General features: G+C 49.1%; 2 protein-coding genes across 2 annotated transcripts; one reads left to right on the top strand and one right to left on the bottom strand.

Moving 5' to 3' along the window:
- Window positions 1-2,857: 2,857 nt before the first annotated feature.
- On the bottom strand, window positions 2,858-7,818 carry SETTUDRAFT_113413 (uncharacterized protein; the record flags this gene model as incomplete). Its single annotated transcript, XM_008022534.1, has 7 exons — window positions 2,858-4,202; window positions 4,408-4,431; window positions 4,498-4,828; window positions 5,637-5,819; window positions 6,644-7,031; window positions 7,087-7,589; window positions 7,642-7,818. 7 exons carry the CDS (start codon window positions 7,816-7,818, stop codon window positions 2,944-2,946), a joined length of 2,865 nt encoding a protein of 954 aa, XP_008020725.1. The 3' UTR covers window positions 2,858-2,943.
- A 2,019-nt stretch (window positions 7,819-9,837) lies between these two features.
- On the top strand, window positions 9,838-11,915 carry SETTUDRAFT_113410 (uncharacterized protein; the record flags this gene model as incomplete). The annotated part of the gene is made up of 2 exons (XM_008022533.1): window positions 9,838-10,021; window positions 10,069-11,915. The coding sequence occupies 2 exons, from the start codon at window positions 9,838-9,840 to the stop codon at window positions 11,871-11,873; spliced, it is 1,989 nt and encodes a 662-aa protein (XP_008020724.1). The 3' UTR covers window positions 11,874-11,915.
- Between the last annotated feature and the right edge of the window lie 95 nt (window positions 11,916-12,010).

Genomic DNA, 12,010 nt, shown 5'->3' with positions numbered 1-12,010 from the left:
GACTGTCTTGGCGTTTCGACTTATTTTGCTATTACAGACCAGAAAACTGTTATAGCGTTTTTGAATTTTGTGCCACAGTAGGCAAAGACTGTCCTAGCGGTTGGATATGGTGCCACAGCGGGATCAGGCTGTCTCGGCGTTTAGATATAGGATTTTTGATTTTTGTTGTTTTATTTAGTGTTTTTAATTGTTTTTGGTTTCGTTTAGTAGTCTCCCTATTAGTCATCGGGGCGGTCTGTGCGTTCTCAAAGATTTTCGCATTTCGAACACGTCGCAAGAATACCGACAATACCCCCTCTAGCACCTCAACGAGAGGGCTGCACACATTAGAGGTGGCGTAAATCGGTTTCTCGCGACGTGTTACCCCTATATCTGATAGAAAATTGACGAGTTTTGATGAAAGATTTCTGCTTAAAAGTTGGTGTGTGTGTGGACCCCGGAGGGTAGTCTTAAGCTCGGGAGCACGATCGAATACAATCTTGTTACCTTGGCCTGTCCGATCGTGCTCCCGAGCTTAAGACTACCCTCCGGGGTCGAGCCCCTTACAGCTATACTTTGACGTTATATAAAATAACTATAATTTAAATAATAGATTAATAATTGTTTTTTTTCATCAAGAAATATATGTATTATTTATAAGAATTAATATATAAAATTAAATAAGGTTTTATTACTTACTAAGTATAAATATTAAAGAAAGTGATAAAGTTTGTAATAAAATAAGAGAAGAATAGTATTTTTTGTTTCTTTACAAAAAATAAAAAGTATTACTTTTTATTATAAATTAACAAACTGGGATAGGCTCTTATCACCTGCTAGGTACATAGATAGATAGAACAAATGAAGGACACAATCCAGACAGGAGATTAATAAACATCAACTTCAAAGCTTATAGGTCCCTGCCCTGTACAGCTAGGTATTGTTTTCAGTATTAGTCTTGTCTACCTGGTTTCGCTTAGTAGTACATCTTCACCTACGTACCTTGCTACCGCTTATCGGCTTACTATCCAGTGGAATCTTACCTTGAACCAAATCCTTGATTCAAAAGGGCTACAAGGCTGCGAGAGACAGCTTGAAATGTTCCGAATTAGCAAATCAACCACAAGCTCACTACTAGAGTAATTACTAAACAGATCTCTTCTATGAAGCAAATTACAAGAATACAATCAGTGTATAAGGATTTCGGAATGACTATGCTGTTTCACACAGAAGAGCACTGGCTGCACCGTGACCAAGTGAGCCCTGCAATCAATGACGTACCGTTCAAACACTATCACCAAGAGGCCAAGAACATGTCATCTCACTAAACATGTCCCGGCAGGTCCCGGCAGGTTCCGGCACTATCGGAATGCAACATGGTATTCTCGTATTCCCCACCAACCTATCCTAGCGTATAATGCTAAATCTATATCCATTGCTTGTCTTTGCTCTACAAAAAATGTTCATTGCAGCGTTATTGCAACGGAATGGATTTGTGAACAATGCATATCATCAATTGAATGACGAGGCTGAATATCTGAGGAGAGACAAGCAGAACCTGCGAAGAATCAGGGTGAGCACGACAGAAGGTAAGGCTCGTATGAGGTGGAGGCTCATGGCAACAACCCTGACATGTACGATGTTTCTTCCATTCAAGTTCATCATGAGACTTTATTCCATCGTATTTATCGAATAGCATTCAAATTCTCACACAGTCGTACGAGTCTGTCGTGCCGTGCCCGTTTCCCCTTGCACGTCTACGAGGCGTGTCTGCACATGGCGGCCGCGCTGCCTCTATATAAACCTCAACTGACTGCGCAGTTTGGAAATATCCACCTCACACCATAGACATTGATTGTTGAAGCAAATCTGACTCTTTATTCCAATCTCTCCCCCAAGAGACAACCCTATTCGCAAACTCACCCCAGCCCCACCATCCACCACACTTCAACCATGTACTTGAAGCAATTCGCAGCAGCTATGGCTTTTCTCATCGCCAGCCACGGCCTGAGTGTCGCGTCTCCTTCCGGACCGAACACAGTGTGCAACCATAATATAGGCGGCTTTCCGGGTGTTATATGTGAGTTTTACAGCTCTCCCCTACCTTGCTACCAATGTTTCTTATCATCTCACGTTCAACTAGGCAACTCTCCAATTGATCGCGATGGCCAGCTCACTAGATCATGCTGCACCGGCGCCGGCGGTACGTGGTGCGATGCGACGTTGACTTGCCTTGGACTAGGAGACGGCACGACAGTTAAGTGTCAGTCCTTCAACTTGTGCTGTAAGTCTCATCTTTTCCATCCTTTTTTGAGAAAGCAGCTGACCTTCTTTCTAGGCCACAATAGTGAGGGTAGACGTGCCTATAATCTAGACTGCAACCACCTCTAAGACAGCTGGCTTAGGTAGTGGAGATAGAAATTGAATCAAGGCTGAACCTCAATGCATTCGTTTTGTTGATATGCGCAATTTTAGAGTTGTCTTTAAGATAACATGGTAACAAGTTAGCTATCCTTTAGGTTCATAGGCTTCAGTGAGTACTCTCAAGTTACAGCTTGCTATTCACCACTCTGTAACGACGGTAAAATATCCCGAATGACTAGCTCTCGTTGCTCTATCTCTTCAAGATAGCTGCAAAATATTGCATTGCCAAGTACGGAGTGTGTTTATAAGACTTGATGAGCGCTGAGCATGACTCTTGTTTACTTGAACCATGTGAATTTTGAGAGGTAGTGACAGCTAAATGGGTTCATGATTGTATTGCGAGCTATAATATCAAGCCATATTCTCTTGGCTTATAAGAACCATATGATAATCTTACATTGAGTTAGAATGAAGCGAGAGTCACATGTTTAGAGAATCGAGCACACTTTTGTATATTTTAGTGAGCAATAGTATTTGATAGTATATAGAAGAATTATGCAAAACTGTGAGAAATCCAATACAAGCACAAATGGTACGATTTCAAAGTTTTGCGAGTTTCTTCGGCTCCCCAGTCGCGCCGGCCTTCTTCAGGGCGTCCCAGAGTCTAAGACCCTCTTCTTGCCGTACGTCTTCTTCAATAGCAATATGACCATTGCTCTTCAGTGTCCGCAACTGCATCGCGTGTTGTGTACCCCAATCCGGCTCTTCTCCCAGCAGGAAACGACTCAAAGGGGCATGAAACGTATCCAACGTTATCTTCTTCTCTTTGTCGGTCAAAGCGCTGCCATTACCCCAAAACCAAATGGCCATGTCAGAGCCGTGCGTAACGCCATAATGCCTGGGCAAGTGCTTATCGACACATTGCGCACGCCATTCAATGCGATACCTACGTATCAAATGGCCCGCACCGTGCCTGACAAGCGCACTGAGCATCCCCCGCTGTAGTGCATGGATCTGCACGTCAGCGTAGATGTGTCCAAAAGCCGCCTGCCAGCTGTCAAACCTTGGTGGCAGCGTTCCATCAGGAAAGTAATATGACATGAGCACTTTACAGGCCTCTCGGGGATAGTCGGCTTCTAGCCGGTGCTGCATATGCTCGTAGCCTGGCTGTGGCGGCCGCCAGGTGCCATATACGAAGTGCTCGTCGCTGCATTCGCCAATCATAAGTTTGACGTTACGACGCTTCAGGCGCTCCGCATACACACCATTGGACAGCTCCTCAAGCAGCCCGTGGCGGACAAACGAGCCGTCGGTGACTGCGCGGAACTGATGCAATTTGATCTTGTTGCTTGCTTCCACCAAGGTGCGAGGAGTCAGGGAGCGCAGCCTCAGCAGTTTTGCGGTGGGGGAGAGTGCCAAATCAATATCAAGAGCCTGCAGTAGCTCGTTAAACTGGTCTTGCACCTCATCCATGCTCTTGGGCTGCATGCCCGGTCCATTGGATAGCATGAGTGCCCTCTTGACGACAGCCTTGTTGTCGGGCAACCCAAGGTCGTACGACAGCTGGTGGAAGACAGAATGCGAGCCCGCCGAGTAGCCGCCGATGGTGATGTTTGACGGGTTGCCACCAAAATAGCTGATATTCTCATGAGTCCACTGGAGGGCCAGCCGCTGATCCCAAAAGCCAAGGTTAGCGTTATAATCCGCACACGAGTCGTCAAGCAGCTCTTTAGCAGCCAGGAATCCGAACAAGTTCAGCCGGTATGCTGGAGCCACGACGATGCAACGAGTGGGTGATTCGCTGAGAAGCGCACGGAGATCGGTTCCATTCGGGCTACCCCATTGCAGAAACCCGCCATCTAGAGTGGAGATATTCTCGAGTCAGTTCCCACGTGGTGTTCCAGGCTTGGGTCCCATGTCCACAGATGCCCGGTTTCTTTCCGAAGCTCAGCTGCAGGCTGCAAAAGCTTATCACCGTGAAACGGTGAGGCGAGGCCCTAGAATGCCTGGCTAGCACGAAAAGGAGAGCGAAGAGGGAAGAAAAAGCAAACTAGCAGCACTTACGGATCCAGAACAAGACGGGCCATCCTGTGTCCGAGTCAGTCGTCTTCTTAGTCTCGGCGAAAGGAGTCGGGCAGAAAAACACGCACGTACCCTGAGCTGTTGGCGGGTTTCCCGTAGGAACCCAGATATTGCTCTGCAGACAGTCTTCGTCCCACGACTGCTCGTCTAGAGTGTCGGTACTAACACCTGGTTGCGGACACAGGCCGCAGGCACCCGTATATCTTCCTGGATTTGCCTTTGTGCCGTAGCGATAGCACGGCGGCAGCGGTCGCGGTTTCTGGAAGCGAAAGGGTCCAACAGGAGGCAGCGCGTACGGGACTCCGCCAAAGTAGTGGCACAGCGGCTGGCTGTTGCTATCATCGCCACCGACATATGTGAGACCCTCGACGAAGCCACGGAACTGAAGATCGCGGAAATAGGGCTTGGATGGATTTGACATTGCGAGGAATGAGGATTAAGGTTCGTGGTGTGAGTGTCGAGATGCACGAGTGTTGATGACGAAACCTCGGCTACGCCCATCCCGGCGCCTCCCTATTTAGGCTTAGAGGCAGGGGTATTGGATAGCTTCTACGTGCTAATCTATTCCTCAGACTCATCACCTCTTCTACTTCACCTGCTTGTATAGCTATATTGGAATTACAGTTTTTTTTTATAAAATATATTTAATAAGTTTCCACAACCAGTTGAAGCAACCAATTGATATCGAATGCTGTGATAGACGAAGAGTCGAACGTTAGCTATCGCCTGGCTCATCATCTACGCTTTTCTAAACAATTAGCCAAGTTGCACACAGGCGGAGCTTGCCACAGTAACATGCTAGGATAGGCTAGAGTCAGGATATGCATCTTCACCACATGGATACATGGAGTAGTATACAGCATGTAAGCAACATGTCTCCCATCGTGCGGAGGATGCATTCATTAATGCTATCTTCCCCTAAGACGCTGCCATTTCTCACATAGCATGTAGATGTCAATATAATTTGCCAGCTATCACGGGCACAACCACTATTTCACTCACAAGAATGATGCACTGTTACCAAGTATGATTCATGAATCACGCAGTCGCCATCGTTATATGTAGATATCACATGTTGTCATATCCTACTTTCGCCCATCGCTCACTCGAAACCTTCGCCCCCCATCACCACCAAAAAATACATCTGAACACAGGAGCTACCCCTTCCCCTTACTCCTACCATGTGTTAAAATGCCTCAGCATGAGGGAACATCGTCATCACAGCCATTCACATTGTTCGTCAGCGGCAATCCACCGTTGTAGCTATCGCACGTGTCGCCAGATGCGCAGCAAACACTAGAGCCCGTGTCTCCATTGTACCAGCACTGTGTATCGGCTGCTACAACGACTGCGAAGACAGTGGCTAAGAGGTGTGATAGACGCATATTTTTTTCCTGCAACAGATAAGATTAGCTTCAGTTTGTACTTGACTGTTGTTAGAATGATGAATTTGAACGCCCAACAAACAAGCTTGGACATGTAGAACAATACATCAAAGGCCACTCTAAATCTGCCGCTATCTTTTCAAGCTGGCTAGAGAGCCTTTCTAGCGTATCGTAAACAAGGCACGGACAACTTACCGTTATGAAAAGGTATCAAATATACTAGTATACCGTCTGAATAGCGATGTAGATGTGTGTAGTGGAGAAGGAAGTGCTGATAGCAGGCAACATCAAGGATCTGTCGTGTTTAAGTATATGTTCACTTTTGAACTCGACAAGGCAAAGGCCCTGTTCACGGTGATTTTGACCCCTATACTCGCTCTAACAAAATGTCAGCTCTACCCATGCAATTCACCATATCGATACGGTGAAGTAAAATCTAGAACTATCTCGGGTTAATGCTTACTGAAGAAGTCACTGGGTCGGGCAATTATGCATCTGCACTGGTTTGATTTTCGTATTATTTTAGTGCTGAGATAATTATTGTCGCTATTCCTGCCTTTTCATAAGTGAAAGGGCCAAAACTTCACCGCTTATGCGCAAATTATGTGAAGAGCGGTCGCCAAGTACCGCCGATCATCTTAATCATCACGACGATCATCATTACCAAGGCGGCGGGGCACTTCAAGGATCTAGTGGTAAGCCTCCACCGTTGGTGCTTGTCATACGTTGCAAACTCATCATCATTACTATTATCCAAATATTGGAACAAAAGAAACTACTCATGCCCAGTCCTCAGGCTGCCGTGGTGATGTAGCATTCACGACTTCTGTGACACTTACATGCGTCGTCTTCATGATGGATTGATCCGACTCTCTAGTCCTGCTAGCAGCAGCTTCATTTGCAGGCAAGATGCCAAGCTCACTGTCGGCGTCCATGTCGTGTTTTGGTTTCCACGATTTCGACGATTTTGAGCCCCCAACGTTCTCGAGCGCATAGCTCGCCTTTGATCCCTTGCCCGAACCGCCTGTCAGGCTTGTGGGCAGGACCTTGCGGAGTGTATTTTCAAATGTTTTCCGCAGTGGGGGAAGCGAGGCGGTAAAGGCACCGATAAAGACTTCAGATGTGGCGAAGATGCTGAGGTTGACGGATTCGTACGTCATGTCTTTTGAATTGTCCAGTTCTTTCATCTCGTACAGCTTCAGCGCGGATATGGTCGTTGTTCTGGTTTTATTAGGGAAATTGGCAAAACCTTGTCTTTAAATGCGCGAAAACTTACACAAGGCCGCAGAGAAAGACTGCTCGGACGCCCCAGATGGTGCGCTTCGGGAGCTGAATGCGCGCAATGTAGACTAGAGGAGCCACCGTGTACAACACATCCGTCGCAATGTTGGTGGCAGCCCCAGAGTATCCGGATATGAGTCTAGGTGTTGGACCCCAGCACGAACCGGGCTTGGTCCCCGTCACGTCCCAGTGCTTGGAGTAGGGTGTGCATTCGCCGAAAAGAATAACTGTGGGGAAAACAAAGTTGATGAGAATGTGGACAACGACCGAGATCCAGATGATGATGCGAAAGGATTTGGAGAAATCCAACATGAAAATGTAGGCACATACACTCAATCTGACGAGAGCCATGCCGTAGAGATTGAGCAGTTGGCTGAGCCACAGAAAGTAGAGGTACGTTTCCAAGCGTGCTGGCGTCAGAAACGGATCCCATACATGCCTACCGCCACCCACTTCGGCCATCTTGTAGCCACATGCAGCTCCAGCCACAGCCAACACCTTGGATCTTGTTAGTAAGCCGTTTGCGAGCATTAGGTGGAAAGCAGCCTACCCATCCGGTCCATAACAGATGATCAGTAAGAAGGAAGAAATTTCGATTTCTCCAATTGATTGTCAGGCGGAATGCAACGAAGACGAAGCTGAAACAGACCAAAACAATAATTGGTATCTTGAGGTCTTTTGTACGGTTGTTCAAAGGAAGGCCCTCCGGTGGGGTTGGCACAGTCATGGAGGTATATCGCGGAGCCGGCGGAGACGTGCAGACGAGGAGCTTGGAATGGAAATGCGGTTCTCAGGAACACTCGCTTACTCTTTGGGAAGACGTTGGGCTGTAGTTATACAATGCACCATGCAGCTGGTTTTGTCGTTGTAATTACCCTACCAGTGCCTTGGGACCAGCGCGCCGTAAGTGGCGGAGTGGCCGAGAAGGGTCGAACCAACCAAGCTCAAATGTATAACTTTGCGTACGGGAAACGGCCAGGGTCCGCCTCTGGGCGTAGTAGTGGCAGTGTCATGAGTCAGTGGCGAAACGACATGCAGTTGCGCAAGAGGTGTTCACCCGAGGCCCGGCTGCACTAGACCTTGAGCGATCTTCAGCATGTATTCAACCAGTGTTTTGACCAGGTCGATCTGCACATGCTAGCCTTTTTGCGACTTGTTGGTATTTTTTTGCTTTGAGGCGTCCCGAACCCGCAGAATCTCAAGATGGAGAGACATGCCACCGCTACGGCGAAAGTCGAATTTGGAATCTCGGCCAGACGGTGGCCGGCTGAGATGCGAATCCAATAGTCCCCACGCAGCCGTGGTTCTTAGACCATCTGGGGCTATACCTACCCGCCAGGCACAGGTTCTGTTAGAGTTGTTAGTGGTTCCTTGCAGGACCAGAAAGGTATGGTACGTACCGCTGCAGCAAGGCCGGACTGGGAATAGCATGGAAGCTACCGACACCACAGCCATGGGCTGCATGTGTGTGTGTGCTATAGAGCGCGGGTGCCGTTTGAAATGCACCAGGCCGGGGATCGTCATGTAGGCAGAGACGCGGGATACGAGCATACCTTTCGTCTATTCAGGCCGGCAGGGTGCCTGATGCAGCCATTGTCCAGCAGCGTGGTGTTGTGCATGCTGCGCCCACTGACGCACACAGGCTTTGTGAGAGCGGCCAGCAGCGCCAGACAGCGCCATGGGACGTTTTCCTGATGCTGCCATGTGCGCTAATGCCATGGTTTTGGTAATTTCGGAGCGGCGACAGTGATTTGTTGACGTAAGGGTGTAGGTTGGGAGTTTATGGCGCGCCCAGGCCCAATGCGGCTAGCTCCGGGTGCCAGCCCGTCGCCGCTTTTGCCGAATCAGGCAAGGCGTGGGCGCCATATACGATCTAGACAGTGGCTGTGGTTGGGCAAAGCCGTCTATTCACCCGCCAAGCTGCGAAGGCTGGGCTGGCAGCACTAGTCAGCGAGGCGACGATGGTGATGAGGGCATGCCTGCTCATTTTCTCCTCCCCTCCCCTCCCCTCTCCTCCCCCCCTCGCTTGGGGGCCGCGGCCCCTGCAGCAATCGACTTTAGGTTTCAACCCCACACCCGCAGCAATCACATCGCAGTACTCGCCGTCCCTTTGTCACCTAACGTGGTGCCACTGGCCACGGCCCAGAGCAGCATTTCGCTTCCTAGCGTCTAGTGGCGTCCATCGTACGACTGCACACAGAGTTTCTGTCCATGGTGATAACGAGCGAACCAGCGACTAACGTCGTATTCACCACCTCCTCTGGTTGCGTATCCCTTGATTCTTTCACCCCGCGACGACAATACTTCGCCTCATTTTCGGACCAAAGGAAGCCCGCGAAGGAACGTCTTTTGACCTCTCAGCAGAGCGCCAATGCATCTTTTGCACGAGAATGTCGAATATGCGGCCATCTGGGTCTTGACAATGCGTTGGCGTGGCTATTGCAATCCATGGTCGACACACACCACGGACTACGATGTCCCATACTATTAATAATGAAGAAGAGTGCTCGACTAAAGGCACTAACTATGCCATGACAGCATCTGGTCCGTCGCCTTCTCATGTTTTAGCTTCGCGTATACTTGCGTACCCAGAGGTGGCCCATCCGCACACTACTTGCCGGTCCTGGGCAATGTCGATATAAACTTGTCGCGCGTCTCTTGAACATGGCCCAGGGGTATTGCAGGATTGCAACGCTGCATCACTCTCGTTCATACCATACACTCATTTGTCCTCTCTTTCTTCAACATGTCTCTCATTCTTTCTGGTCTCCTTTTTCTTTCGTCCTTCGTACCGCGCATATTGGACCCTCAAGTTTTGCAAGACACCAACAACGAACCAAATGTTAATGGGCAATCTTTTGATTACATCATCGTAGGTGGGGGCTTGACTGGACTGACAGTAGCCAACCGATTGAGTGAAGACTCAAGCCGTAAGTGTTTAGTCAGTCTATGCAGCCATCATCTAACCCAGTCCAAGGTACTGTCCTTGTCATAGAAAATGGCTATTTGGTCGACGACATCACCACACGGGTGCCGAGCTTTGCAAACAGTATCAATGCGCCACTCATGTACGACATCACTTCCGCCTATGACGCTGGTACCGGCGGCACACACCCTGTCTGGGTCGGAAACGTGGTAGGGGGAGGATCGGTCATCAACGGCATGGCCTTTGACCGCGCATCTGCCGCCGACTACGATGCGTGGGAGCAACTCGGCAATACCGGCTGGAATTTCAACAGCCTCCTTTCCTACTTCAAAAAGTCGACGACCTTTACACCGCCATCAGCATCCCAGGCCCAGAATTTTGGCATTACCTACGACGCATCATACTACGGAAATAATGGTCCCATTCAAGCCTCCTTCCCCAACTTCGAATATCAAGATACCAAGACTATTTGGGCATCCTACAGGCGAGAGGGCATTCCCTTGCCCAAAGAACATGCCTCAGGCAACGCTGTTGGCGCGTACTGGGTACCCTCCTCCCTGCAATCCCAGACGCAAACACGATCTCATGCCAAAAACGGATACTACGACCCCGTTAAGAGTCGCAAAAACCTGGTGCTCATTACGGGAAAGACTGTCAACGAAATCTTGTTCAAAAGTGGCCTCCTTACCGGATACACCGCCAATGGTGTCCAATTCAAGTCTCGCAAGGACGGTTCTGTCTGTCAGGTGTTTGCCAAACGCGAGGTCATCATGGCCGCCGGCTCAATCTTTACACCTCAAATACTCCAACTCAGCGGCATCGGTCCTGCAAGCTTGCTGAACTCTGCTGGGATCCAAGTCAAGAAGAACATGGCGGCAGTCGGTGCCAACATGCAGGATCACCCCAACGCCAACATGTATTTCGACCTACAGAACCTGGCTTTCCCAAATCCGTTCAGCGGTGCCAACCCTTCCTACAACGCTACAGCGTGGTCACAATATGACACTGACAAAACTGGTCCCCTCACCCAAGCCCACGGTAACAGTCTCGCCTTTTTGAGCTTGCAGAATATCACGAACAAATGGAATGACATTGTGCAGACTGTAAAGTCGCAGAATGCTCGCAGCTATCTGCCTCCCATCTACGATAACGCTGCACTCCTAAACGGCTTCCAGAAGCAACGCGATATCATCGCTGGCCTCCACGCCAGTCAAGACGCCGCTGTTGGTGAATTTCCAATGGTGCCGTTTGGCCTAGCCATCAATGCTCTACAACGTCCGCTTTCTCGTGGCACTGTCACCATCGACCCTAACAACAAGTATGCGGCTCCCGTTGTCCAGTTCAACTCTCTGCAAAACCCCGTCGACCGCCAGATCATCGTCGAAATGGTTCGGTGGACACGTAAGCACTGGCAAAACCCTGAGCTTGCCAAATTCAACCCCGTCGAACTCACGCCCGGTCCACAGGCGCAGACAGACGATGAGATCATCAACGACCTTGTTCAGAACAAAGCTCTCGAGGCATCCTTTGCACACATGTCGGGCACCTGTGCCATGATGCCCGAATCATGTGGTGGCTGTGTGGCCAGCGATCTTACAGTGTACGGGGTAAAAGGCCTCAGCATCGTTGATGCAAGCATCATCCCCTTGATTCCCGCAACCCACTTACAATCCACAATGTATGCTGTTGCAGAAAAGGCTGCCGACATCATCAAGTCCAGAAACGGCCTTAACCTTCTCAACATACTCCCCATCAGGACCCCACCTGCAAATCCCCATCCTTTAGTCACCCTTCCTTCATTGAATTTCCCTTCATTTTCAAATATGTTTGGTTCTGGAAGAACCTGGGATCGTTAAGATGAAAACCGTATGCAATGGAATTTCGAAGCTATCATCCGCATTTGTTGAGATCATACGTCCATTTTGTGAGATTAAAGTGACATGCACAGACTCTTTGACATCCTTCTCTACTGCAATCATACGTACAGCCTTAT

The sequence above is a fragment of the Exserohilum turcica genome (assembly GCF_000359705.1).
Source record: "Exserohilum turcica Et28A unplaced genomic scaffold SETTUscaffold_1, whole genome shotgun sequence".
Classification (NCBI taxonomy): domain Eukaryota; kingdom Fungi; phylum Ascomycota; class Dothideomycetes; order Pleosporales; family Pleosporaceae; genus Exserohilum; species Exserohilum turcicum.
The sequence above is the reverse complement of the archived record's forward strand: the minus strand, read 5'-3'. Positions and strand labels throughout refer to the sequence as shown.